Here is a 26,352-nt window from a genome sequence, read left to right on the forward strand (position 1 = left end):
AGCAGGCGGGCTTTTCAGTCGATACTATTTAGCCCTTTTCCTTTTGCTTCACTCTGTGGCCTACAGAGCTACTGGCTTGGTTGTCTCTTATTTGTTAGATATTCTCAGATATCTTTCAGTAGATCTTTTGACTCAAGGAGTTCAAATATAGGGTGATATATGTCGATTTCTATGCTCTGTGTGCAGGTATAGTTGGCTAGGCTCTTGGCTGATAGTGAGACTTTGTGGTGTTTGAAGCAATTTAACAGTTTACAAAGCAAGGTATGTTGTGCAGACGTCAGCATGTTACATTCAAATAGGCAGTGGTTAATTGTTTCATTATTCATATTACAATACCTGCAGAGAGGGGACAGGGGAACTGAACCATTTGAATTAGGGAACTGGCACAAGAATGCAAGAAAATTTAGTCCATTTGTTCCAGAACAAATTCTATGATAAATTTTAGAAAAATACTTATTGGTAAAGGGGGAAAGGATAGGATTATTTTTATTAAACATAGTATCTGATAGTCTCCATCGATAAATTTTATTCATTTTATCTATTATGGAAAGTATAAGTGTCATCGTTTTAATGTATGATTAATAGGTTCTGGTGTCGCCTTTTTTTTATACTTGATCGTATTTTCTGTTGTTAATAGTCCCTGATTATAATTTTTCGTCTATTCGCAATTCTCTGCGCTGGCAGTCTTAAATGGAGTCTATTTTCCTGTGTGCAATCTCCCCTGAAATCATGCAATCACGCTTGCAATGAAAACAATAAGTTTTGGCTAAATAAAACCTTCTTTGATGGTGTGTGTGTGTAGGGGGTGGGGGTAGTTTTTTTTTAACAAACATAACGATGATATAAAGATATAACATTTTTCTTCCAATGACAAATAAAAACAATGAAATTCAGTCTGATGACAAGAAAAAAAAACGATGAAACTTTTTACAATGGTATATTTTGGCCAATGACAAGAAAAGAAGATAGATATCATTTTCAAAATGATACAAAAAAAGACTTTTCAGCCAATTATATAAAAAGTGGATATGACACTTGTGGCAATGACACATTGGAGATGACCAATGAATCAATGACATAAAGATAATGGCAAATGTTTTCGTGACGATCTATCTGAATACCTCAACTAACACAAATGCAAGACGCAAATTTTAGTACTTTATTTTAGTCGAAACCAGACTAACGGTAATTTTATATACAGAACGCACCAGTCTCGTTATTTGGACGAATCTTCAATAGTAGCACCAGAATCACCAGACAGAAACTGGACAAGTAAGTCTCAAGTTCAAAACATGATTCTCTAGACCCTTTTAATTTCTATTGGAGGGGGGAGTTTAAATAAAGAATTCTTTTACGGTTCAATTTCGATTCTTTATATTTTTCAATGAAGACTCCCTTTTTCTATGGAATGAAAGTTTGGCGTTTTATAAACATGCTAATTATGATTATGGGTTTGTTCACTAGGGACATGCTCTGGATAGGCTGGCACAGGGATTAGTAAACAGAAGACGGGCTATGTAAATAGTAAATGACAGAATAGGAACTTATGAGTTTGGCAGAATCACATAGTTACTTTAGTGCTATCTAGTTGATAATCGCATAGAAAATTTTCTATTTATTTAAAGGCTTACGCGCACAACATTATCTGAAGAAGTCAAAGGAAAGAAGTCCAATATTCCTTACAAAAGCTGGTAGAGGATATGGTTAGTATTATTTTGTTTCTTAATGCTGAGTTGCTTATTCTCTTATGTAAACAATAGATTGAAAAAATTAAAACATGGTTCTTCCCAGTGATTTGAAAATCAGCAAGTCTTTAGCCTATCACCAATTGAGCTTCATCCTTTCTATTGATGCCAGAGATAGCCCCAAATAATTTACTAGGTCTAGCCTATCTTTAGACTATTTATTAATTGTTTTTCATTGCTTGAATTATTGTAGGTCTATATCCCACTGTTAACAGCTATGTATTCTTAAGTTAAAAGTTTAGAATAGTAGCTCTTCAGAAGGAGACATGCTAGAGCAAAAAGAGAAACTTTTTAGATTGCTAATTTTACATTTAGGCTATTTTTTATGCTTTTGATTGTATTTTTGTTAAATTTGCAGGTGGCACAATAATTTAGCTAGGATAAAAGTGAAAACATCGGTAAAATTCTACTTTAGCTACTTTTGGCTATCTTGGAATGGGGTTAGGTTAGGAAAATGAAACTTTCAGGGATAGGTCTACAGGCTAAAGTATGTCCCGGGAAGGTATTTTGAAGTACCTACCTCCACTCCGTCTCCCTCTAGAGGGTCCTGAAATTTGCCTACATGACAGGTCTATACCCATTGAAATTTTGACAAAACAACATTTTACCTTAATTTTCAGCTATCAGTTTCTTTTTCTCTGGCTTTAGCTCTGAAAATGCAATTTCATTTATTTGAGCAGAATTTTTGTGCCATATCAATGTTTATTCCCAAAATGTAGGAAATGTATTTGCATATCTTTAAAACCTTATAAATTGGGATTGAGCAAAGTTGTGAAGCTGAAAACAATTTTGTTATACTTCATTTAAGCAGAAGATCTATTTTGCAAGGTGTCACCTCTATAACTCACATATTTTTAAAGGTCATCAAAGGTCAGGACCCTCTAGAGGGAGAAGGAGTGGAGGTAGGTACTTCAAAATACCTTCCCGGGACATACTTTAGCCTGTAGACCAATCCCTGAAAGTTTCATTTTCCTAACCTAACCCCTTTCTAAGATATTCAAAAGTAACTAAAGTAGAATTTTACCAAAACATCATTTGACGCTTCTTCCAATGCTCTTTCATAATTCAATAATTGGTTCTGTCACAAATTCTATCTTAAGCCCTTAAAGGGGCCCCAAAGGTATTTCATTTTTGAGTAAATTTTTACCGAATCATATTATTGACTTATGAATAAAGTGAACATACCACTCAATGCCTTTTTTATGCTCTTTCTAAATACAATAATTATTTTTGTTGGAAATGAATTGTACCCCCACCCCTATTTATACCAATTCAGGGGGTGGGGGTAAATTTTATTTCTGATGTAAATGAGAGGTAAGTTTAAACTTTCCCTCCACCCTCCTAATGTGCAAATATATACCCTGAATTGGTATATATATAAGGGTGGGGGTTAAAATTCATTTCCAACAAAAATGATTATCATGTTCATAAAGAGCATAAAAAAGGGCATCAAGTGGTATATTCACTTTATTTGTAAGTCAATAATATGATTTGCTAAAAATTTACCCATTTTTGTAACCACAGAAAGAAGTTATCAACAGTGGTTAAGTTCTTGAAAGTTTGTTAAAAACATATCACTAGGCTAGTTTATAAAAAAGTTGTTCAAGAGTAGGCTAATATATTCCAAAAATACTTATTTATAACAATTCAAACCTTGTTTATTAGGCAACACGAATATAAACTATTTTCCTAATGTTTCAAGTTTTTGAATGCTGTTGACAAAAATAGCACCAAATTTTGCAATTCTTCTTCTTCTATTTCACAGCAGGTGGGCTTTTCAGTTGATACTATTTAGCCCTTTTCCTTTTGCTTCACTCTGTGGGCTACAGAGCTACAGGCTTGGTTGTCTCTTATTTATTAGATATTCTCAGATATATTTCAGTAGATCTTTCAACTAAAGGAGTTCAAATATAAGATGAAAGATATCGATTTCTGTGTTCTATGTGTAGCAATAGTCGGCTAGGTTCTTGGCTGATATTGATATTTTGTGGTGTTTGAAGTACTTTGACAATTTACAATGCAAGGTATGCTGTGCAGACGTCAGCATATTACATTCAAATAGGCAGCAGTCAATTGTTTCATTATTCACAATACAATACCTGTAAAGAGGGGACAGGAGAACTGAACCACTTGAATTAGGAAACTGATATGAGAATGCAAGAAAGTTCAGTCCATTTGTTCCAGAATGAATTCTGTGATAAATTTTAGAAAAGTACTTATTGGGAAAGGGGGAAAGAGTAGGACTTTTCTTATTAAACATAATATCTGATAGTCTCCATCAGTAAATATCTCTAATGGGGATTGGTCTCCCACTTTGCTGGTCGATATTTATATTATATTTTGCTATTTCATCAACCTGGTGATTACCACTTATACCAGAGTGGCTAGGAATGTACTGAAAGTAAGTTCTTATGCCACTTCGAGCAAGATTATCTATAATACTAAGACAATGATAAGCGTCAATATCCAACTTATACTGAGGAGCTGAAGACAGCAACTCAAGGCTTGATAAAGAGTCAGAATAAACTATAATACTATTTGAATTAGCAATCAAGGGTTTATTTTCCATAAGGTGTTCTAATGCCATGATTATGGCATTTAACTCTGCAGACATTATAGATACATTATTATACAATCTCTCACCCATTGCAATTTTCAGGTGAGGAAGGAAAGCACCACTTGCTACCTTCTCATTTATTTTGGACCCATCAACAAACATTTGGAAATGGTTTTTGTAAGTAATTGCATTAAGTTCAGCAAATTTTTTCTGGACAAAAGCAATGGGGGTTAAATCTTTAGTCCACTTTGAGAAATCAGTATTTATTATGGGGATTGACCAATTCCATGGAGGAGATTGGGGGAAAGTAGATGCAATAGACTTTGCAATTCAGAAACCTGATATTTCATGTGCATCTATTTCTTCTGAAGTTATGTATTTAAAAAATGCACATTTGCAAAACATAACTAAATGATATATTTACATACCACCATAGATCACATTGGCTTAGTTGTGTTTCGAGTATTTTTCGGCGATTGTATTTCAAATTTTTGTGTATTCAAAGTAAAATTCAACCTGGTTAAGTTCTTCCTTTGTTTACTTTTTATGTAAACAAACCCTCCAGTTTCATTGAATCAAGCACTTCTCCTTCTTCGAAACATGTAGGATTGCCAGTGCTCATTATGTTTGTTGCTTTTTCTTTTTTTTCTGCCAATATTGGATTTTTATTTGTTGGAAGCCAAATATTAAAGAAATCAAGCCGTAATGCCACCCAAAGGCAATAAACAAGTGCAAGCAAGCCCATGCAAGGATAAAGATAGCTGTGCAACCTGTAGTATTGGCCTTGATGATGCTGAAGAGGCAATTAATTGTGATAAGTGTGGAAGATGGCTGTATGCAACCTGTCTTAAGCTAAGTGCTGAAGAATATGACCTACTTAATAAAAGGATGTCAAAAATAGGTTGCCAATGGTTGTGTGTTCTATGTAAAGTCAATCCAGCTGAAACCTAAGTTAATTCAGTTGCCGCTACTGTTGATGATGTAGCCAAAATTGTTACAAATGCAATTTCATGCTTACAAATGAATTTATCCCAGCAAATGAGCACATTATCTGAAGGACTGAACAGCATCATAGAAGCAATTAAAACCAAAGTTGATACTATTGAACTTTCAGTATTATCAAAGTGCAATGTCACCAAAGTTAAAGACATTGCACTTGATACTGTAAAGGCTGAAACAAAGACTCTAAGAACAGACATCAGCTGCCAAGTGCAAACAAACTTAAGAACACTAGTGTGCAATGAAATAAATAGAGAGCAGCAGAAAAAAAAATCTAGTTGCTTATGGCATTCCTGTGACAACAGATGATAATACTTATGTTCAAAACTTTTCTAGAATCCCAGTATGGCCCACCATCTGTTCCTATCTCCAACTTAAATGTATACCCCCTAAGCAAACTTTTGCAAGTGGAACAGTTCAAAGACCTCCCCCTCTACTTTTCACTGTGCCTACAATTTTGTGGGAAACCGGCCACGTACCCCGTCAGTGGTGCAAGGCTGCCATTGTACCCATTCACAAAAAGGGGTCAAAGAAAGAGTGCGGAAACTACCGTCCGATCAGCCTCACGAGCCGTCAGTCACGTGTCCTGACAAAAATCCTACTCTGTCACGTTCAAGCAACAACTGCCTTTGCCATTGGAGAATATCAGGCCGGCTTCCGCCCTGGAAGATCAACAATCGATCAGATATTTGTCATTCGGCAACTCATGGAACAACACATCGAATTCAACCAAGAACTCTACCAACTATTTGTCGATTTCCGTCAGGCATTTGACCTGATATGGCGCGAAGGACTATGGCATATCCTCCTTCACTACGGTATCCCTTATGAGATAGTCCAAATAATCAAGAGTCTGTACGACCAGTTCCAAGGCCAAGTAATAACCGTTGATGGGTTGTCAGAAGAGTTTACAACTTCGTCAGGAGTACTCCAGGGTTGCATCTTATCACAACATCTCTTCAACCTCTTTCTAAATGCCGTTCTGTTGATGATGCAGTTGGAATATGGCGCAACAATAGGAGGGGTGCTAATAGACAATCTTGCCTACGCTGATGATAGTGATGTGCCAGCCAACTCTACACAAGAACTGCAGGCACAAGCGGATAAACTCTACAATACCACAAAGCCGTTCGGGATGGAGGTCAATGCCAGCAAGACCAAAGTCATGGTAACTGCGAGACGTGAACTAGACAACCCGCCCATTATCACCATAGGCGGGAGACAGGTTGAAACGGTTGACCACTTCCTGTACCTTGGTAGCCTACTCTCCTCTGATAATTGCCATAGCTCTGACATGAAACATCGACTTGCACTTGCTTGCTCTAGCTTCCAAAGACTAGCCAACCTCTGGAAAAGTAACCACCTATCCAACAAACTTAAAATGCGCCTATTCAACAGTTTAGTAATCCCCATAGTTATTTATGGATGTGAAACGTGGACTCTGAAAACCGAAGACGAAGTAAAACTTCTAGCTTTTGAGGTGAGATGCCTCCATCGCATTTCTAGAATCAAATACACTGACCAAATCACAAATGTGGAAGTACGTCAAAGGCTCCAGTCCACTGAAACCATACTCAATAAAATTAAGAAGCAACAACTGCACTGGTTCGGCCATGTCAAGCGAATGGAGCCGAGCCGCCTTCCAAAAATCGCCCTTGAAGGATCCCTCCATGGCCTTCGCCCACGAGGCAGACCACAAAAACGATGGATGGAGAACTTCCACTTCGACAACGTCAAGATAGCCCAGTTATCACATATCGCCCCATACAGAGCAATGTACCGAGCACTTATGCATGAGCTAGCAAGAGGAGTGGCCCCAAAACATCCCACGAGGATGGCCGGGAACTAAGTAAGTAAGTATACCATTATCAAAAAGTCTTCCCAGCAAAAGTCAGACATCCAGTTTCATAGCAGCATGTCAAGAGAAGACAGAACTAGACATAAGACACTTGTTGAAGAGCTGAAAGCAAGAGTTTTGCTGGAGAAAAAGACCTTGCTATTTGTAATGGGAAAATATTTCCAAAAAACAGAGCATTGGGTGTTGCAGAAATGCACACCCCTCCCCCCCACCCATGCAAATGTAAAGCTGCTATATGTTGTAAATAGTATTAATAGTTATGATGATGATAAAAGTGTTTATATGTCTCCGTATTCTACTCTATTATCCTTGTCTGAAACATGTACATCAGATACTTCAGTTAGCCAGTCCAGCATCAATGATGATTCTCTCTGGCAATCTACTGATTCTATGTATACAGAACATAAGGAATAAGAGCCAGATATCAATGGCTGCTCAAAAGTAAGTTCAGACTTTTGCCTTCTATTGGAAAACTTAGATCAAATTACTAACAAAATAAATTAATTATAAAGTTATTGTAAAGATTATGATCAGCATCTATAGGATTTGTCCTTATTGCTGGCAAGTGCGATTTAAGGTAATGATCTGGTTCTACTTACCAAAGCATGCCCTAAGAATACCAAGAGTAGATTAGAAGATACACATATTCAATTGCCTGGTTACCAAATCATCTCTAACCTCTTACCAAAAGAATGCAAGTGTGGAGTCCTAGCCTATGTAAAAGCAGCATATATGTTCAGGAACTTCATATATAATCTAGCCTGCCATCTGTGGAGACCCTTTGGTTTGATATCACAGACCAAGGCCAAGACCTACGCCAAACCAGGATTGGATGTGTATACTGCAGTCCCTCAGCACCCTCCTCCATTGATACTGAGTATGTACTCTCAAATATGTTCTGCAAAGCCATAGAAAATTTCAAAGATGATTTTCTTATAGGAGTGAAGGAAGGTTTTCAGTATAACCCAGTTACTTGTAGTTTATCCACCATCAGTCCTTTTATTGATTGTATTCATGATCTCTCTGCCTTCCAAGCAATCTACCAACTCACATGTTTTTGCCCCCACCAGCAACCAATAGTACTTGACCTAGTCTTTTTTAACAATAGTGAACTGATCCAAAGCATAAAGTATCTCCCGCCTATTGGTAAAAGTGACAACCTTGCCATTGAATTAGTTATCCAAAAACAGAAAACAAGAAATGGACATAAAAAAAGATAGTCACAGAGAATGAGGCTATTAGGGTCACATTGAGGCAAATTAACTGGGAGTTGACCCTCCATTGTGGGATCAATGAGCAGTGGGAGAAATTCTGGGCTCTACTCATGGAAACTTGGCAACAGAACACAATAAAAAGTTTTATCCCCATACCAAAGACCTTACCATACATGACAGTTGGCATAAGACAACAAAGAAAGCTTAAAGAAATGCCATTGGAGAAAAAGGATAAGCAAAGCCATTATGAAAAATATGTCTAAGCCCAAAATAAACTAAGGAATCTCACCAAACAACTGTACTGTAATTTTGAGACAAGACTTGCTAACCAAAGTAAGTTGAACCCTACAAAATTCTGTAATTATGTATCAAGCAGAGATCCATAAAATGCTTGACAACAAGTGATGGAAATCAAGTCATTGGCACCCAAAATATAGCAGATCTTCTAAATGAGCAATTTGCATCAGTCTTCACAAATGAACCTGATAATGTTCCCATTCCCAACTTACAGTGCAACATCCAGAAGCAAATGAGTTGCAGTGCAGTTACTACTTTTATGGTAGAAAAAAACTCAAAAGCCTGGACATCAATAAAAGTGCTGGTCTTGATAACATTCATCCTCGTCTGCTAAAAGAAGCTGCTCGTGAAATTGCCCCTGCACTATCTTTACTTTTTCAATATCCCCTTCATCATAAGTGTGTCACCTCCCAATGGAAACTAGCCTATATCACACCTATCTTTGAAAAGGGGGATAAATTGAAAGCTGAAAATTATAGACCTATCAGCCTTACGTCTACTGCTGCAAAGGTCATTGGAAGAATTTTTAATGATGCGCTTCTTGAGCACCTTGTTACTAGTGAAATTATCTCCAACAGACAGCACGGCTGTCTCCCGGGACAATATGTAGAGACTAACCTTCTAGATACTTACAAACAGGTTAGCCAGTAGCTGTACAAAGGCCTTCCTGTTGATTTGATTATTTTAGACCTAGCCAAAGCATTCGATAAGGTCCCACATAATCAGCTTGGTTTTAAGCTAATAGCAGTGGGAATTCACCATGAATTAGTAGACTGGCTAATGAACTTCCTGACTTAAAGAAAGAAAAACGAGCAAAAATGGGGTTTTACGATACGTTAGTAATCCCTGAAATAAACCTTGAACCACTTTCCCAGTCATCTAATCAAACACGTGAACAACCCCTTAGGTCTCAAAGGGTGTCTGCAAGAAATGCCTTAATTAAAATCCGAAATCAAATGACATAGTTTTCCAACTTATTTAATTGCTGGTTCGTTTTGTTTTTTCGAGTGAATGAATTGATTCCTTTCATTTATCATTTGCTCGCTAGTATCCGTCGATGGCAGTTCATGTGTTTTTGGATTTTGTGCAAATCGCGGATATTGGCGAATAAGTCTCTTTTATGGTTGTTAGGTAGTTGGTTTTAATTCTTTTAATTTTTGGCTTTTATTGATACATCGTTTCGTTTCGCGCTGAAGAAGACAGGCGTTTGTCCTCTCGAAATATTCGCTTTGTTTTTTCAGTATCGTCATTTGGCCTATAAAAACTTTTCTTTCTTTATGTGATGTCAGGCCAATGTGGTTTAAGAAATTATCAACTTCCTGACTGGTAGATCTCAGGCTGTATGGCTCTTTACAACAGATAGCAAATGTATCTACTTCCAGCCCTGTAATGTAGGGGAACAGTTTTGGGACCCGCATTGTTTCTTCTTCATATAAATGATATGATTACTGAAGTCAACAACCACTTAACCCATTATGCTGATGACTCAAAACTATTTGGTGTACCTGATAAACCATCAATACAATCCGACCTTGGTAACATTCAGGCATGAGCAGATAGGTGGTTTCTCCCATTCAACATATCCAAATGCATTGCCATTCATTTTGGTAACAATAATCCTCTGCACCAATACACTATGAATGATATCCAGACATCATCCTCCATTCCCCTCCAAACTTGCACCAGTAGCAAAGGCCTGGGAGTCACAATAGATAATCTTCTGAAGTTCCATGAACACTGCACAGACCGTTTCCAAAGCAAATTCTAGCCTTGGACTAATTAAACAAGTACTTACTAGCTGATCACATATAATCTTCTTGAAGCTATACAAGGCGATTGTGAGACCAGTTTTGACTTTGGAACCTGCCTAGCTGATCCTTTTTACAAGGGTGATATACAGTTGATTGAAGGTGTACAAAGGAGGGCCACCAAGTGCATCTCTGGACTTGGTGAGAAACCATATAGTGAAAGGCTATGTAACCTAAAACTCCCATCTTTGACCTTCCAATGCAAGCAGAGTGACATGCTACTCACATATAAATTTGTCAACCAACTCCAAAATAAGCTCTTTAACCAGTTACCCAACAAAAGACAAACACAAGGTCATTCTAAGAAGCTTCATAAGCCCCAAGTTAAAAGTAGAATCAGACAACATTTCTTAAGGAAGACTCAACAAAGATTGGGAACCCAAACCTTCAAGATACAACTGGAGCTGCCCATCATTGGTGTCTCATAAATAGTGATGTGTATATGTGCATGTACAACAAAGTTGTGCTAAGATGCTGATGCTGCTTATCATACCCAACCAACTCGCATACTCTATCAGAAATTGATGTTGTGTGGTGGTGTACACTCTAAACTACAGAAGAATGGTGTCCTTAATCATAACTATCTGTGGTCACCATTACAAAGTGGGCTTAAATTGCATCTATCCTAGCACACTCTATGTGGAAGGCGTGTCACTGGGCTGTAAGCACAGACACAACCCTGTTCTTTTTATATTTTTGTATAATTTGTTTTTTAACTGCCTCCTCAACAACAGAGCCAAACAGATCCAACATTGGACCTTATTTTGCTCCTAAGTGTAAATTAAGGTAATTAAGGTAAAAAACTTTGCTCTCAACAATTCAGGGTATTTGCACATTAGGGGGTGGGGTTTCATGGTAACTTTGCAGTGGACCATATAATTTAGCTAAGATGAAAGTGAAAACACCATTGGAGCTTTTTTATGCAATTTCATAATTCATATAAAATACCTTTGGGGCCTCTTTAAGGGCTCAAGATGCAATTTGCAACAGAAGCAATTATTGAATTATCAAAGAGCATAAAAAAGGCATCAAATGATGTATTCACTTTTGTCCTAGCTAAATTATTGTGCCTCCTGCAAATTTACCATATTTTTGATAGTTTGTCCCCAGCGCCCCTCTACTGGTCTTATAAAGCCCTAGGCCATGGGAAAAACTAAAATAACAATTGATAATAACTAGGCTAATTCAAAACTAGATAATTATGGAAAAAAGCAACAGAAGATGTGATAAATTCAGTGACAGTTCTAGGTCTGGGAAGCAGGGGAGCTGTCCTCTCTCCCCAGTTTTTCTTAAATCTGAGATTAAATTCATCTTATTTTAATTTTTTCAAATCTATGGTATACCTTGTCCCCTCCCACCCCCATATCATGAGGCCTATAACCAACATTGGATTCATTGATGCTTGCAACATAGACCTATTGTAAAGTATTATTTGAAAAAAACTACGTTTTCTAAAGAGTTAAAGAGGCTGAGTTACAAGGTCAAACCTTAAAACGTACAGGGATTAGGAGGCACAGTTGGGGGCTGCCGCCCCCAAACCCCCGCTTTCGCAGCCTTTAAATAAAAAAAAAGTTTTTTAAACTGAAAGTAAGGAGCGACATTAAATCTTAAAACGAACAGAAATTATTCCGTATATGAAAGAGGCTGTGCCCTCCTCAACGCCTCGCTCTTTACGCTAAAGTTTTTATTGTTTAAAAAAAGAGTTGTGAGAAAGTCAAACTTTAGCGTAAAGAGCGAGGCGTTGAGGAGGGCACAGCCCCTTTCATATACGTAATAATTTCTGTTCGTTTTAATATTTATTTTCTCGCCTTATTTTCATTTTTAAAAACTTTTTTTTTTTATTTAACTGAGGCGAACTCTGAGGATTTTTGGCACGTAAGCCCCCCCAAAGTGCCTCCAAAACCCAGTACTGTTTAAGGTTCGACCTTGTAACTCAGACTCTTTAACTCTTTAGAAAACGTAGTTTTTTTCAAATAATTTCTGCACGTGTTTGTACAGTTTATTACTTATTATTGCTCCTTGTAACTCAGCCTCTTTAACTCTATAGAAAACGTAATTTTTTTCAAATAATTTAAAAAAGAAACTGAGTTTATTTTTAAAGGTTGACTTCAGTATTGAAAAAAATCTTGAGATAGTGACCCAAATCCGAACTTTCGACTTAAAGTCTGACATGTAACTGCAAGACTATAGAGAAACAAAAGTCTCTGTGTTGTAGTCTATTGAAACTATTTTCAATGCAATCAAATTCCCTAAAAACTAGGGATTTGGTTTTTGGAGAAAACAGGGACGGAGTGATCAAATTGATCTGAAATTTTGAGGATAAGCTCACAGGCCCCAGGAAAGATTATCGTCCAAATTTCAGCCCGATCAGACAACGTTAAAGGGGGGTTGTGGTCGGAAAAATTAACATGGGCTAATATAGGAAAACAAGGTTTTTCGTAAATGTAAATTCGGGGGATAATTTTTTCGGTCTGAAAATATCAAAAGGCCCTAACAGGTCCAATTCTGCTTCTAATGAGTCCTCATTCAACCGGATCCGTTGCCAACTGTGGCCTGTAGGCGTGGCTAAGAAAAAAAAAAGAAATGAATTTTAAGTGGCTATATTTGGTTTTTTGAAAACAGGGAAGGAGTGATCGGATTGAGCTGAAATTTCGAGGATAGGTTCCCGGGCCCTAGTAAAGATTAACTTCTAAATTTCAGCCCAATCGAACAACTTTAAAGGGGGGCTATGGTGGGAGGGTCGAAAATTCCGGCCCAGTTTACCCCATGAAGATAAAGTCAGAGGAGGATTAAATTTTGCAAGTTTCTTAGTTTGAGCTTGGGCTACAAAATGCGATTACCGCCGTCTCTCTGCGGCCTCTAGGACCTGAAATCGCTTAACATTGTGGTGGGTCGCCTCTTTATAGAGGCACAAGTGTGCCTCCTTGATGGTAAGAGTTTCATCATTTTTTTTTTTTTTTAGTTTTTTTATAGAGCCTAGGAATCTATAAGAATATTTGGTACTTATGTGTTATATAATACACACTCAAGATCTTGTACTGCAAACATGAGACAATATCTGGTCTTCACAGTGTTTATACCAGACAATTAGCTTTGGCTTGGTGAGAAACTACATATAGCTATATTTTAATTAAATATTTAGTTGGTATTTTTTTTAGGTTAGTTTAGGTTACATATTTAATATAATGCACTCTGAGCAGCCCCCCTTCCATAATTCTTTGTTGTAGTTTTCATAATTTTGTTATTAAAGTATTATATTTTCATCATATTTTGTTTTATTTCATTAGCATTCACCAAACTTCACTTATCAGGTGTGTATTATATAACACATAAGTACCAAATGTTTGAGGGGGGGGGTTGAATTGTCCAAAAAAATGTAAAAACCACAAAAATGAACAAATTGACAATTTATAAATATCAGTCTTTTTGTTTAAGTTGGTCTCCTTCTAGAGAGCCTTGATTCTAGATATTTACGTATTCTTAACCTGATCTATTGCTAGGGGGTTGATGCTGCTTGTCATACCCAACCATGTCACATACTCTATCCAAAGTTGCTGTTGTGCAGAGGTGTTGGCTTCAAACTACTAGAGAATGGTAATCACTCCAATTTTCATATTTTTTTTTTAGATGATAGCTTTAGGATTGCCATAGATTTTGAATTACTTTGTATAATTTTATTAAGATAGAGCCACTTTTACCTTAAATCACATTTTCTAGCAACTAAGGTTAAAGAACCTGTAGATGTTGCCAGGTAAAAGTGACTTGATAATCTTCATGTCACAGTTGGATTATCACTATTTACATATATACAGGGCAACAGTTCATAGCACAATTCATAACAACAGGACAATTAACAGAATTTTCATATTTACAGGACAGTTTTGTTGTTGGGTTCACTATATGTATTGGCGGCTGGGCATACTTGGGGGTTAAAGGGGGCGTGTGGCATCTAATAGATCCTACTCCATGATGCTGGTTTGTCCCATCATGTCTTCAATGACTTGCTGCTCCAATCATGGTCAACACTAATCTTGTAGCTATCAACTGATCTGGCTGACATGGTAGATTTGCTGAATGAATCCCACAGTGGAACAACACAATTGGTGAAGAAGTTGAACTTCTTGTGCTTTCTGCTAAATTTTTGATGCAGTTTTATGGGATTTCCTTGTGTTCCAGTATATTCATTATGATCAAAAATGGGCTTGATGGTGTCACTGGTCATCATCTTAAATGCCGTTGCTAGCCGTTGCTTGTAGGAGATTTGTTCTTTTGCAAAAGGGAGATTGGTTGCTCTACACTGGACCTTCTCAAGAATCTCCATGTCACACTTAAAGTGGGGGTTGGCAACTGACATACCAAACTCAAGATGGGGACAAACAAGGGCTGTGTAAAGCTTCTTGATAACTCTGGGTTGGCGACTTGTTACTGAATGCTTGATCAAACCAAGGACCTTTTTTGCCTTAGCTGCTTGGTTCTGACAGTGACTACGAAACTTCAGCTTATTGTCAATTAATACCCCAAGATCATGCTCTTCCTCAGCACTCTTGATGGGCATATTGGCACCTGCAGAGTCAACCATGTGGTAACTATGGCAGGGATTGTTTGGACCAAGACGCAGGACTTTGCGTCTGTGTAGGTTGAACTCAAGCATCTAGGTTTTTACCCACAGTCAGAGGTTATTGAGATATTCTTGTAGAGAAGAGCAATTTTCTATAGAGGCTGCTGGACCAAAGAGTTTGAAATTGCCTGCATACAGTTCCAAGCCATTCTTGACCACCTTAGGAGCATCATTTATGTAAAGGTTAAACAGTGTTGGGCCTAATTTGGTACCTTGGGGGACACCATTCTCAATGTGAACTGGTGTGGAGTAGATGAGGTCACCTCTTTTATCATATATAGCAACAATCTGGGTTCTGTTGGATAAAAAGCTTTGAATCCACTGGGCAACATCATTGTCTATCTGATATACTGACAGCTTGGTTATCAGGTAGTAATGAGACATTTTATCAAAGGTCTTAGCTTGATCCAGTTGGAAAACTTCGACTGGGAAACTCTGCTCCAGTAGATCAGTTACAGATTCATAAGCTAGTATAAGATTTGTTTTGATAGACATGCCTTTCCTGAAGCCATGCTGACCACCAAAAAGAAAGCCATTCTTGGTCATATGCGCTGTAATTGCATAATTGACTATCCCTTCATTAAGTTTGGCCTCAACTGAGGTCAGGCTAATAGGTCAATATTTTTCAGACTGGGTTCTAGATCCTTTCTTGAATATGGGAGTAATTATGGCTGTCTGCAAATCTGCAGGTAGGCTACTAGTCTGAAGGGGCAGCTTGAATACCAAACAGAGCAGCTTGGCTACTATATCTGCAAGTTCTTTAAGGAACCTGGGATGTATACCATCTGGACCTTTAGCTTTGTTGGGGTCTAGTTTACTCAGCCTTTTCTTAATCTTGTCCATTGTGACGTAAATTTTTGGCATAGGGTGCTCAACCATCCTGGAGGGAGGGGACGGTGGCTTATCAGTGGTGTCCACTGAGAAATTGGATGCAAATGTGTTGTTCAGCAAACTTGCAATGTTCTCTAGATCTTCCAGGTTTTTTCCTTCAGGGTTGAGCAGGAATGGCATAGTTCGTCTACTCTTATCTTTAGCAGATATGTATCTCCAGAACCTCTTTGGGTTGTTGTTGATGTTGATTGCCAAGTTATCTTCATAGTCAGCTATGAAGTGTCTAGTCAGCTGCCTCAGTTTATTCCTTGCTCTTGCAAAACGATCCCAGTGGTGATCGTCTTGTGGCTGTTTAATCCTCTTTTTTAAAATTATACAAACATTCATATGTAAGCATAAACAGTAGATTCTGCTGAAGTAAATATTGTATTGCAAGGTCTGTTTTAGAGATTTGGTTTCTATTGGCAAGAGCTATTTTTTAGTTACAGCTTGTTACTATCAACTGTTTGATCCAAGGTTTTCTTAAATGTGAACAAGGCTGCTGCTCTCTCCCTTCCCTCAGCCTTTTTTTTAAATCATGCTTAATGTTCATACAGCAATACTTCAATCATCCCTGAAAAAGAACACCTCCTAAGGAATTCTTAGGGGGTTAAAAAAAATAAAAAAAGAGCATTTAAATACCCTTTTATTCTCTTTTCAAGGAGAGATCTTTGTACAAATGTTTTTGTTCAGTATCCCCACCCCTTCCCTTTCTTTATAAGTAAGCATATGAATGCCAACTTTTATGTTATGCCTAAAATAGTTCTCCAATAAGAGTGAAGCTGTCAAAACACAGCATATACATTTCAGGTTTAGTAAAAAAATGTTTCTCAGAATGAAGGAGTATATGGACAAAGGGAGGAGTTCATAACACCCCATTACCTTCTACATATATCTGAATGCTCAATGAAAAATTAGAAGATTTGGGCCCAAAACTGCACTTTTAAGGCTTCAGTCAATCCTTTCCCCCTCAGAGGAAAATGCACTTTTGAGGTAATGGGCTGTGTGACCTGAGCCTCAACTCAGTTTGGTGAATCTACAAAACTGAGCAGGGGAGGGGGGCAGATATTCTATCATTGTCCATTCTAAGTTTAGTTCCAAGGTTAAGGTTAGTTCTAAGTACAGGTCTATAGTTTTTGGCATATGCATATTTTTCTTTCTTGAATACAGGTAGTACATTAGCAGTCCACCAATCATTGAGAACTGTAATGATATTCATAGATGCCTGAAATATGTTTCTTTCAGAAGCCTTGGATTGATTCCGTCTAGACCTCTTGCTTAAGTCACATCAGTTTTACATAAATATTTATAGATATCTGCATTAGTTAATGCCATTTTGGGTATGGGGGTAGATTTATGGTTAGATCATGGGTTTGACAGTTGTGCTTTGAGGTCCTCTTCACAGAAGTTTGGTAGTTGATGATATTTTTTCATGAAGGTTAAAAGTTGCATCACATCATCAACAAATTTTTGTGAAAAACATTCACACTGAGATGAAAGGTGTACTGAGTGTAAACAAGTAAGAAACAATGTAAGCATATTTCTGAGGGCCAATAGCAAGAAACATGAATATGACGTTTATCAGTCAAGCACTTAATTAAACAAAAATTTTTGGAAGTATGAAAATGGTTGCAAACCTAACATTTACCTTGTGATTGTGTGTAAATTGCCCCAATTCTGAAGAAAAAAATCATTCTAGCTTTGAAACTGGTTAAGCATTGAATCATATTGTTGGATCTGCTGCTCTTTGGCCATATTCTGAAAATTTATCCTGTAGTGATCTCCTGCTTCATTCTGCTTGTATAAATAGGGTTTACAATGATTATAATGTCTCTGTTCTTGTGGTTGGTAATGTTTTGAATAATTTGAATACATCCAACACACCTGAACAGTTTTTTAAATACCAAGATAAAATGTATTGCTGCAGAGGCTTAAATCCGTATGCATTCACAATTAATGCATCCTTACATGCTAACAATTTCTTAATGGGTGGAAACATGGTTGAATAAAACGTTTTTAAAAGACATTAGTCTAACTTCAAGAACTATTAGCCAATTTCCAATTACCTTAACTTACCTTAGTTTTCATTTGGAGTGAAGTCCATGCTGGAGTTGTCTGCTCCATGTCAATTATGGTAATTTTTGAAGAGTCACTGTATTATTGGCCAAGTGACATGCCATGGAGGAGGTTTGCTTGAGTATAGAATTTAAGTTGGGTTGGTAACTGTAGTGTTTTGTGTTTGTGCTTGCTTTTACTTTATTATGTGTTTTTGTTGCAGTTTAGTTAGCTTAATAAATAATCATCACAAAAAATTATACATGGTGTAGTGGGATCTTAACCCACACCCTCTTTCAAGGACCAGAGCTTGAGTCTGGTTTTGCCTGTTCCTGACATGCTGTCAAGACTGCATCCACCACACTTTGATGAAGAATGCTCAATGGATATTCAATTCCATGTCCACTTTGTTGTAAGAAGTATCCCTGTCAGCAATAAGAAAATGACGAAACATCTGCAAAGAGAATAGAAGGGACCCCGTTATGATAAAACTTGGCTCAATCATACAAAAAGGATGGCTAAATCACCATCACCTGCTGTTTTGTTCTGCACTGTACAACCTTATTGGAATGTTAGGGATTAGTTGACCAGCATTGATGGTATCATTTTGAAATAAAGTAGAGTTGTCATCCCTGGAGCATTGTAAAGGGACATACTGCAGCAATTGCATATAACACACCTAGGAATGGAGAAAAGCAAGCAAAGAGCCAGAAGTGCTGTTTACTGGCCAAATATTAATTTAGATATTGAAGATCTGATCAGGAACTGTGAAACTTATAGGAAGTTTTTCAGAGACAATCAGAAAGAACCCTCTGATATAAATGCCAATCCCACAGTATCCTTGAGAATATGTGGGTCTTGATTTCGCAAGATTATTTTGCTATTTTTTGCCATTATAGTTGCTTTATAGAAATTGATCAAGTCAAACTGACAACATCTGCAGAAGCCATTAAGAAGGTCAAGGCTCATTTTGCCAGAACTGGCATTCCAGAAAAAATATGGTCTGATAATAGACCACAGTTTACATCAGAAAAATTCTAATTCTTTTTGAGGAAATGGGATATCCAGCATTTGACTTCAAGTCCAAATTTTCCACAGTCCAATGGCCATAATGAGAAGGCTGTGGATATAGCCAGCAGGATCATGTTAAAAGCAATAGAGTCCAACATAGAACCTTGGTCTATTGGAATACTGGAATATTCCTATAGATGAAGTTACATCCCCTGTACAGCTCCTTATGAGTAGAAGTTTAAGGTCCATCCTACCCTGCAGTTAGCAGCTATTGCAGCCAAAGACTATTCCAAAGATAAAGTTCTGTGCAGCCAAAGCCAGACAACAACAAACACAGAAGCAAAACTATTACAAGGCTTCAATGAACCTAATGGAGTTGAAAGACAACCCACCCATCTGGGTCAAGCTATCAAAGGAAGCTACACATTGGACAAAAGCTGCAGTAATATCATGCGTGGCCCAAGATCTTATCTTATCCAGGCTCAAAATGGTAGATTTTATTGCAGGAATTGGGCACATTTGAAACCATGGTCCTGTGCTGGAGACTGTTGCCAACAGTCTTCAGTATTCACAGGTAATGTGGAGCTGCCTCCCGAAGTTGACCCATCTCAGACCCTACCATCTTCTCCAAAAATTCCTGTCCCAAAGACTCCAATGAACTGTAGTACTGGGCAAAATTTCCAAGACAGCCTTACAAAACCCCAAGAGCTCCAACACCCCATCCCCCAACTGACTGTAATAACAGAAATGGAGACGGTTCCATTTCTATGAAACAAAAACTGAAGCAAAAACAAAAGATATGAAACAAAAACTGGCAGAGTGGTTAAACCAAGGAAGATAATGGACATTTAAATTACATAATTAATGGCTTTTGTTATTGTTAGTGTGTCACAGTTTTTATTACCTGTGGAAGAAAGGAGATGTAGTGTTTTGTGCTTGTTGCTTTCTTATGTAGTGCTTGCTTTATTATTGCTGCTTGCTTTTGCTTTATTATGTGTTTTTTTTTGCAGGTTGGATGGCTTAATAAATAATCATCACAAAAAAATATACAATAACAGTTACCAAAAAGGTAGGTATGGCCCCAAGATACCATTCCTTAGTGGTTTAAAGCCAACACAACCACACAATAGCAGCTTTGCATAGAGTGTGCGAAATAACCTACATCGGGAACATTAATCGGTCTTTTCTACAGTAGCTGAGGGAATAATGACCTTGTTCTTTCTTACAACTATACTTGTATTGACTTTTCAAAGACCTTAAACAAAGTTTCAATGCCTCTTCAGGCACAAAAATGTATTTCTGACAATCAAGTGCAAAAATACAGATTCATTTATCATGGATTTTCAGTCAAGGTGAGCTCAAAATTTTTCTGTGACAAGAGTGAGAGAGACATTAGGTTGATGTATTTTGAATTTTTAGAAATCTTGATGTTTTGGATTCTAGCCTTTCATTGAGTTTGTCATTATAATAAGCTAAAGTCATTGTTGTAAGCCAGAGAAAAACAAAATGGAAAGCATCAATGTATTTACAAGGTAACTGAACTTTTGGAAGGCATTGAAACTTTGCCAAAAGCCTTTGGAGAATCAATAAATGTACAGTACAAAAAATAAATTAATTTATCATCAAATTTGAGTCAGACTAAGGTGAAAATATTTCTATCACAAGAGAGAGAGAGACATACTTGATTTATTTTAGTTTATTAGAAATTTTGATAATTTTGATTCTAGCTTTTCATTTAGTTTGAGTCATTATTATAAAGCAAATAAAACGTGGGAAAAATTTATCTACTCACAATGTGATTGAACTGTGGAATAACCTGCCTTCAGTTACTGAAGTAGTTAGTGTTGGTTCATTTAAGCACTGTCTAGCAGATACTCAATTTTATTTCAATCAATTTAATGTGTTATAGCCCTTTCTTATTCTAATCATTATTAAATGTCTCAAGTTGTACAAAATTATTTTGTGCCCTTATAGGACACTACAGAATATCTTTTTTTATTGATTTTGGCTAGGCTGTAAAATATTGGAGCATAACAACCTTTGAGGTAAACTTTTTTTTACATTTAGGGAGTTAGTAGTCTATCATCTTTTAAAATTTCCAGTCCCTTTCTTAGTTGATGTGCGTGTGCTCATCTGTACGGTCACTTTTTATTGCTTTGTAGGTTGTTTTACCCATCAAAAGAGTATAAGCTTTTTTATAATAATCTATTGTGTCCATGTATTTCCTTTTTCTACTTTTGTGAGTATTGTGTTTTTTTTTTCTTTTAAACTATTGAGGATTTTTATTCCCCTTTTGACTGAGATGAAAAAAGCAAAAGAGGCCTGACAATTTCAAAAAGCAAAAGAGCAAAAGAGAAGAGAAAAAAGCAAAAGAGGCCTGACATAGTCCTGACAATTTCTTCTTGCAGTTAATTAGGCTTTTTGACCTTTCCATGCGAGTTAAAAATGCAGGACTCCACAATTTGTAATAATCTCTGAGATATTTACATTGGTCTAAGCTTTCATAATTTGGCCCTTTTAACAAGTTACTTGGCTTTTTAGGCGTGAAAACCTTGAATGATGGAGTCTCTGAGAGCTGACCAGGGCAAAACCTAGGAATAAATTTTCTTGATCATTACAGTTTTTCAGATTCTAATGTGGATTTCCAATAGGTGGGTTTTGGTTACTTGAAATGTTTTGGAAAGACATGAGAAATGTTGAGATTTGGTTAAAATGCAGAAAAGGTGAACTATGTTAAAGAAAACATTCCAGATCAGGTGTTTTATCAAAGGATATCTCTTTTGTATCTATGGTCTTTTAAAATATTTGTTTTGTTTTGAAATCCATTTTCTGGATAAAAAGGCCTTCAGACTGTACCTAAATGTAAATTGCATTACACAGAATGAGGAAGAATTCATTTCGTTCAGCAGTTCTTCAGAAAATTAAATTGACAAATGAGATTTGCATGATTTTTAACAGAATTGAAAAATATAGAACAGTTTTGGTCAAATTTTTTCTTGTAAGCTCGAAATAAATATGTTAGATCACATTGGCTATACATGAAATTTGACGAAAAAAAGAATGTATAAATAATTATGTTTTCTTATTACTTTTACTTTTTGTTCCTTTGTGCTCTTTGTTTTTTTTAAACTATTATTATTTGTGTCAGTCATATTATTGTTCCCTTTTCCTGTTTTATTATATTTGTTTTTGTATTATGTATTGGCAAACAGATTGCTTTAGGATGAATATGGTAAATAAATGAATATCATATTTTTGTTCCAGGAGACAATTCCAACATTTACCTGCCTATCCTGTCTTGTTGGTTTTAAAGAGCCTGATGCTCAAAGAGAGCATTTTAAAACTGACTGGCATAGATATAACTTGAAGCGTAAAGTTGCAGAGCTCCCTCCTGTGTCTGCTGAAACTTTTAGACAAAAGGCACTCGCACAACAAAATGCTTTAAATACTAAGAAACAAGCATTATATTGTGAAGCATGCAGAAAAAAATTTAGTAGCAATAAATCCTTTGAAAACCATACTCAATCTTATAAACATTTTGAGAATTCAAAACGAGTTCTTGAGATGAATCCAGAATTGCTATCAGAAAACGATGAAGCAGAATGCATACAAGAAGAATTAGATGCCAATCTAGAAGAGATGCCTCAAAAAGAAGTTGCTACACAACTAGAGGATACAGATTCTGAAGTTGAAGAAGTTGATTCTGATGAATGGGACGATGAAGATGAAATAACACCTGATACATGCCTTTTTTGCTTGAAACAGTCCAAAGGACCAGAAGACAATATTAGGCATATGTCAATATCCCATTCGTTTTTTCTACCTGATTACAAGTATATATGTGATATTGAAGGTCTTATTACATACTTAGGTCAAAGGGTTGGAAGTGGGAAACTTTGTCTTTGGTGTGGTCACAAAGGAAGGCAATTCAAGAGTGTTCAGGCTTTGCAAAAGCATATGATGGACAAAGGACATATGAGACTGTTTCATGAAGGGGAGACTCTGATTGAGTATGAAGATTTTTATGATTATTCTTCTAGCTATCCAGATGCAGCAATGGCAGATCCTGATGAAGAAATTTCTGATGATTTACTTATTGGCGATGGGTATGAAATGACACTGCCTAGTGGCGCTGTGATTGGGCATAGGTCATTATTCAGATACTACCAGTAAGTTTTTTTCTTGTTTTAGAATTCATGGGATAAATATTCAACAGTAAAAGGAAAAAAAAAAAAAAATTACTGTCTAGAACCATCACCCATAATACATGCAGACAAGAGTTTACCCATGGTAAATGGTAATAGGTCTCCCTTTTATCTGAAATTAATATTGAAACGTGTATAAATTAAATTGAAATTAGACTTAATTTAATCTTATTTTGATTTTCTTTTTTTTTAGGGGGAAGAGAGGTTCTGGATAACGCTGTACTGTCAGTGGGAATATTAGTTGTTTCACACATTTTAAACTTCCTTCAGTAAAATTTGCTTCCTTTCAGTTTCCTATTTTCCTTGTCAAGACTTTATTGTAGAAATGCTTCTAGCTGTTCAATATTTTTTTCTTTCTTTTTTAGTTGTATTATTGCTTTCGAACTAGAAAGATTTTTTTTTTTACTTATGTGTGGCTAAGCTTCACATGGATTTTGCTTGGCGGTGATTTTCATAAAAAAAAATATGTAGATAGCAACATAGTCCGAGTTTCGTTCCTAGTCCTTTTCAGACTACCCTCACAATATTAGCGTGTTTATCACCCCAACTGTTGCTAATAATTCCCATCAGTGATGTTTTTTAGATCAGAGAGTGGGAATATCAATATAACTAACAAAAAAAATTCCAAAATTGGGGTACATATCACTGTTATGCCTATAGGTTGTATCTGACATTTTCACACATCTGAGGCAAAAAAAAACGTTTGCTAGGCTGTTCTCAATATGAGGATCAGCAGGGTAATGTAGAATCGAAGTGAGATTGAGCATACACTCCCTTACTGGTCTGTTCTTTGAATGCAGCTCAGCAAACAGTTTTGGCAATTATTTCAGAAAATTTTTAAATGTCAGAACGACCTTTACATGTAATGGTGATGAATATGACTTCTCATAAAATTAACAGGTCAAAGCCACCATTTTTTTTCACAAATCTAAGACATCTTCCAAAGCTTCAAAACAAACCTGAAAGTTAAAATTAAATTATTTCATAAAAGGAAAAAAAAATTATAAACTTCTGAATTTTTTCATCTTGGACTCGAGTTCATCAATAATGTTCCTAAACAATGTTTTGTTGGAGAAATTCACTAACAGTTCTTAATAATATTGTTCTGTTAGCTTACAGAAACACAATCATTAGAAAACATTGTTGTGAACAACTTTTGTTAGGATGATGGCAATATGGCTCATGCTCAGAAACAAATGATTAGCGGAAACAAAATTAGCCAAAGTAAGTTGATGAAACAATTTTTCATTATTCAATTTGTTACATTAATATAAATCTCAAGGATTATAATATGCCAGAAGTAATATCTGCTAGGTCTTAAAATGTAAGCACAGATCTGAAGCTCCTTTCAGAAACTTGATATGATTTAAATGTTTGAATATTCTAACTGATTTTTTTTTTTTTTTTTTTTTTTTTTTTTTTTACCACATGAATTTTATATGATCCAATTTTCTTATATAGCAACGCCTTCTGAGACACATGTCCAAGACTTTCAAATAATTATGTGATATGACTTATTTCTTGTGCAAATCAAAAATATTGCTTGCTATATTTTACATTAGACAAGCAAGCAATCAAATAAAAAAAAAAAAAAAAAAATTGAATCTTATTTCATTTAATAAAAATGAAGCAATAAATTCCTTTTTTTTTCAATTTCTTAAGAGTATTTAAGGTTTTGAGGGTTATAATAATAATAATTAATTTTTACACGCTTTCTATATAACAAAAATGCACTAGAGGAGCATAAAAAGAGAAAGAAAGAACAAAAAAAAAAGAAAAAACAAACACACAAGAAAAAAAAACGAACAATTATCGTTAATTATAATGAAGAAAGACAAGTAAAAACTTAAATGAACACTAAGACACAGGACACAGTCTAACCAACCGTATATAATAGAAAGTTTAAGTTCGTTCAAAAACTGTTAGGATATTATTTCTATAGCCTGATCACAAATTTTTTTGAAGGAGGGGGGGGGCACCAATAAAACTTGTGCTCCTCGATCCGTACTTTTCGCCCCTGTAAATACTGCAGCTTTTGACTCTCTGGCTGAGCAAGTGCTTTTCCTCCTTGCTAGATCTATCCCTACATCACCATCTTAAATATTTTTCTTTCAGGCAAAAGCTGAACCCAAATCCCCGCCCAGCCCCACAGAGAAAATCTTTACCGTATGGCATTTCTCAGATGAAGGCACTAGGATGGACAAATGAACAAACGTCTAAAGAAGTAATTCAGAGGAAAATCCGTGATTTGAATTTCTTCAAAAGAGTTGTCAGCACCAAGCATGTTCAGTTGGGCGTGAAGGCAAACAGACTTCAGAAACACTTTAGACATCAAGTTTTGCAGTAGACATTAAGAAGTACCATTGGAAACAAAATGGGTTTATATTTGTTCTGTGGCATGAGGCTGTAAATTATAGTTATTTGTTGACTTATAATATACCACCTCCTTTAAGTTATATATTTGATGTTAGTTTTTCTTTGGTCTTTGCAAGACTTTATTTTAGTTTTTTTTTTGCTATTTTGGAGGAAACCTGGCAACCTTTCTTTAAAGAGAAAATTGAGATGTTAAGAGATGTTTTCTAATGCACATTTTATGCTGAATTTACATTTTTTTTTTTTTTTTTTTATTGCCTGATGGTGTGATTTACTGACTCTCCACTCCCTAAATGGCTTGCATCTTCTGCTCCATACGCTCAGAATTATGTACGGGCATATATTTATGTTTATATATCTATGCTCATGGTTAAATTTGGCAACACTGACGGAGATGTGGTAATGCCTTAAAAGTTTCATTATTCTGAAACAAACCAAAAGGAAAACATTAAAAAAATCGTTGTTTTCAAGGATAAATAAGCCTAAGCTAAAGTCCAGTGGGTGATTTCTTTGCAAAAATCATGCTGGTCAGCTTTCCTAATCTCTTTTTATCTCATAAATTGATCGATATACCGGGTTTCTTGAAAAAATTTGGATGTCACCAGTTGAATAGAACTTTATTACCAAGCAAACTCTCACAACATAAAAAACTGCCGAACTTGTCGCTCTCCGTCAGCTAGCCTACATTATATATATATATATATATATATATATATATATATATATATATATATATATATAT

The 26,352-nt window shown here is 36.1% G+C and overlaps 1 protein-coding gene across 3 annotated transcripts; it reads left to right on the top strand.

Moving 5' to 3' along the window:
• Nucleotides 1-1,568: 1,568 nt before the first annotated feature.
• Nucleotides 1,569-25,693, top strand: LOC148950055 (cytoplasmic 60S subunit biogenesis factor ZNF622). Of its 3 annotated transcripts, none has more exons than XM_089092094.1 (3): nt 1,569-1,703; nt 22,297-23,201; nt 25,353-25,693. In XM_089092094.1, exons 1-3 carry the CDS (start codon nt 1,701-1,703, stop codon nt 25,582-25,584), a joined length of 1,140 nt encoding a protein of 379 aa, XP_088948220.1. In that variant the 5' UTR covers nt 1,569-1,700; the 3' UTR covers nt 25,585-25,693. The 3 variants fall into 3 exon arrangements, with proteins under 3 accessions (XP_088948220.1, XP_088948219.1, XP_088948218.1); XM_089092093.1 differs by lacking the exon at nt 1,569-1,703 and adding an exon at nt 4,456-4,479; XM_089092092.1 differs by lacking the exon at nt 1,569-1,703 and adding an exon at nt 20,139-20,384.
• The last annotated feature ends 659 nt before the right edge of the window (nt 25,694-26,352 follow it).

This window comes from Artemia sp. Qi Xiang Cuo, chromosome 7 (genome assembly GCF_049724085.1).
Source record: "Artemia sp. Qi Xiang Cuo chromosome 7, ASM4972408v1, whole genome shotgun sequence".
NCBI lineage: Eukaryota > Metazoa > Arthropoda > Branchiopoda > Anostraca > Artemiidae > Artemia > Artemia sp. Qi Xiang Cuo.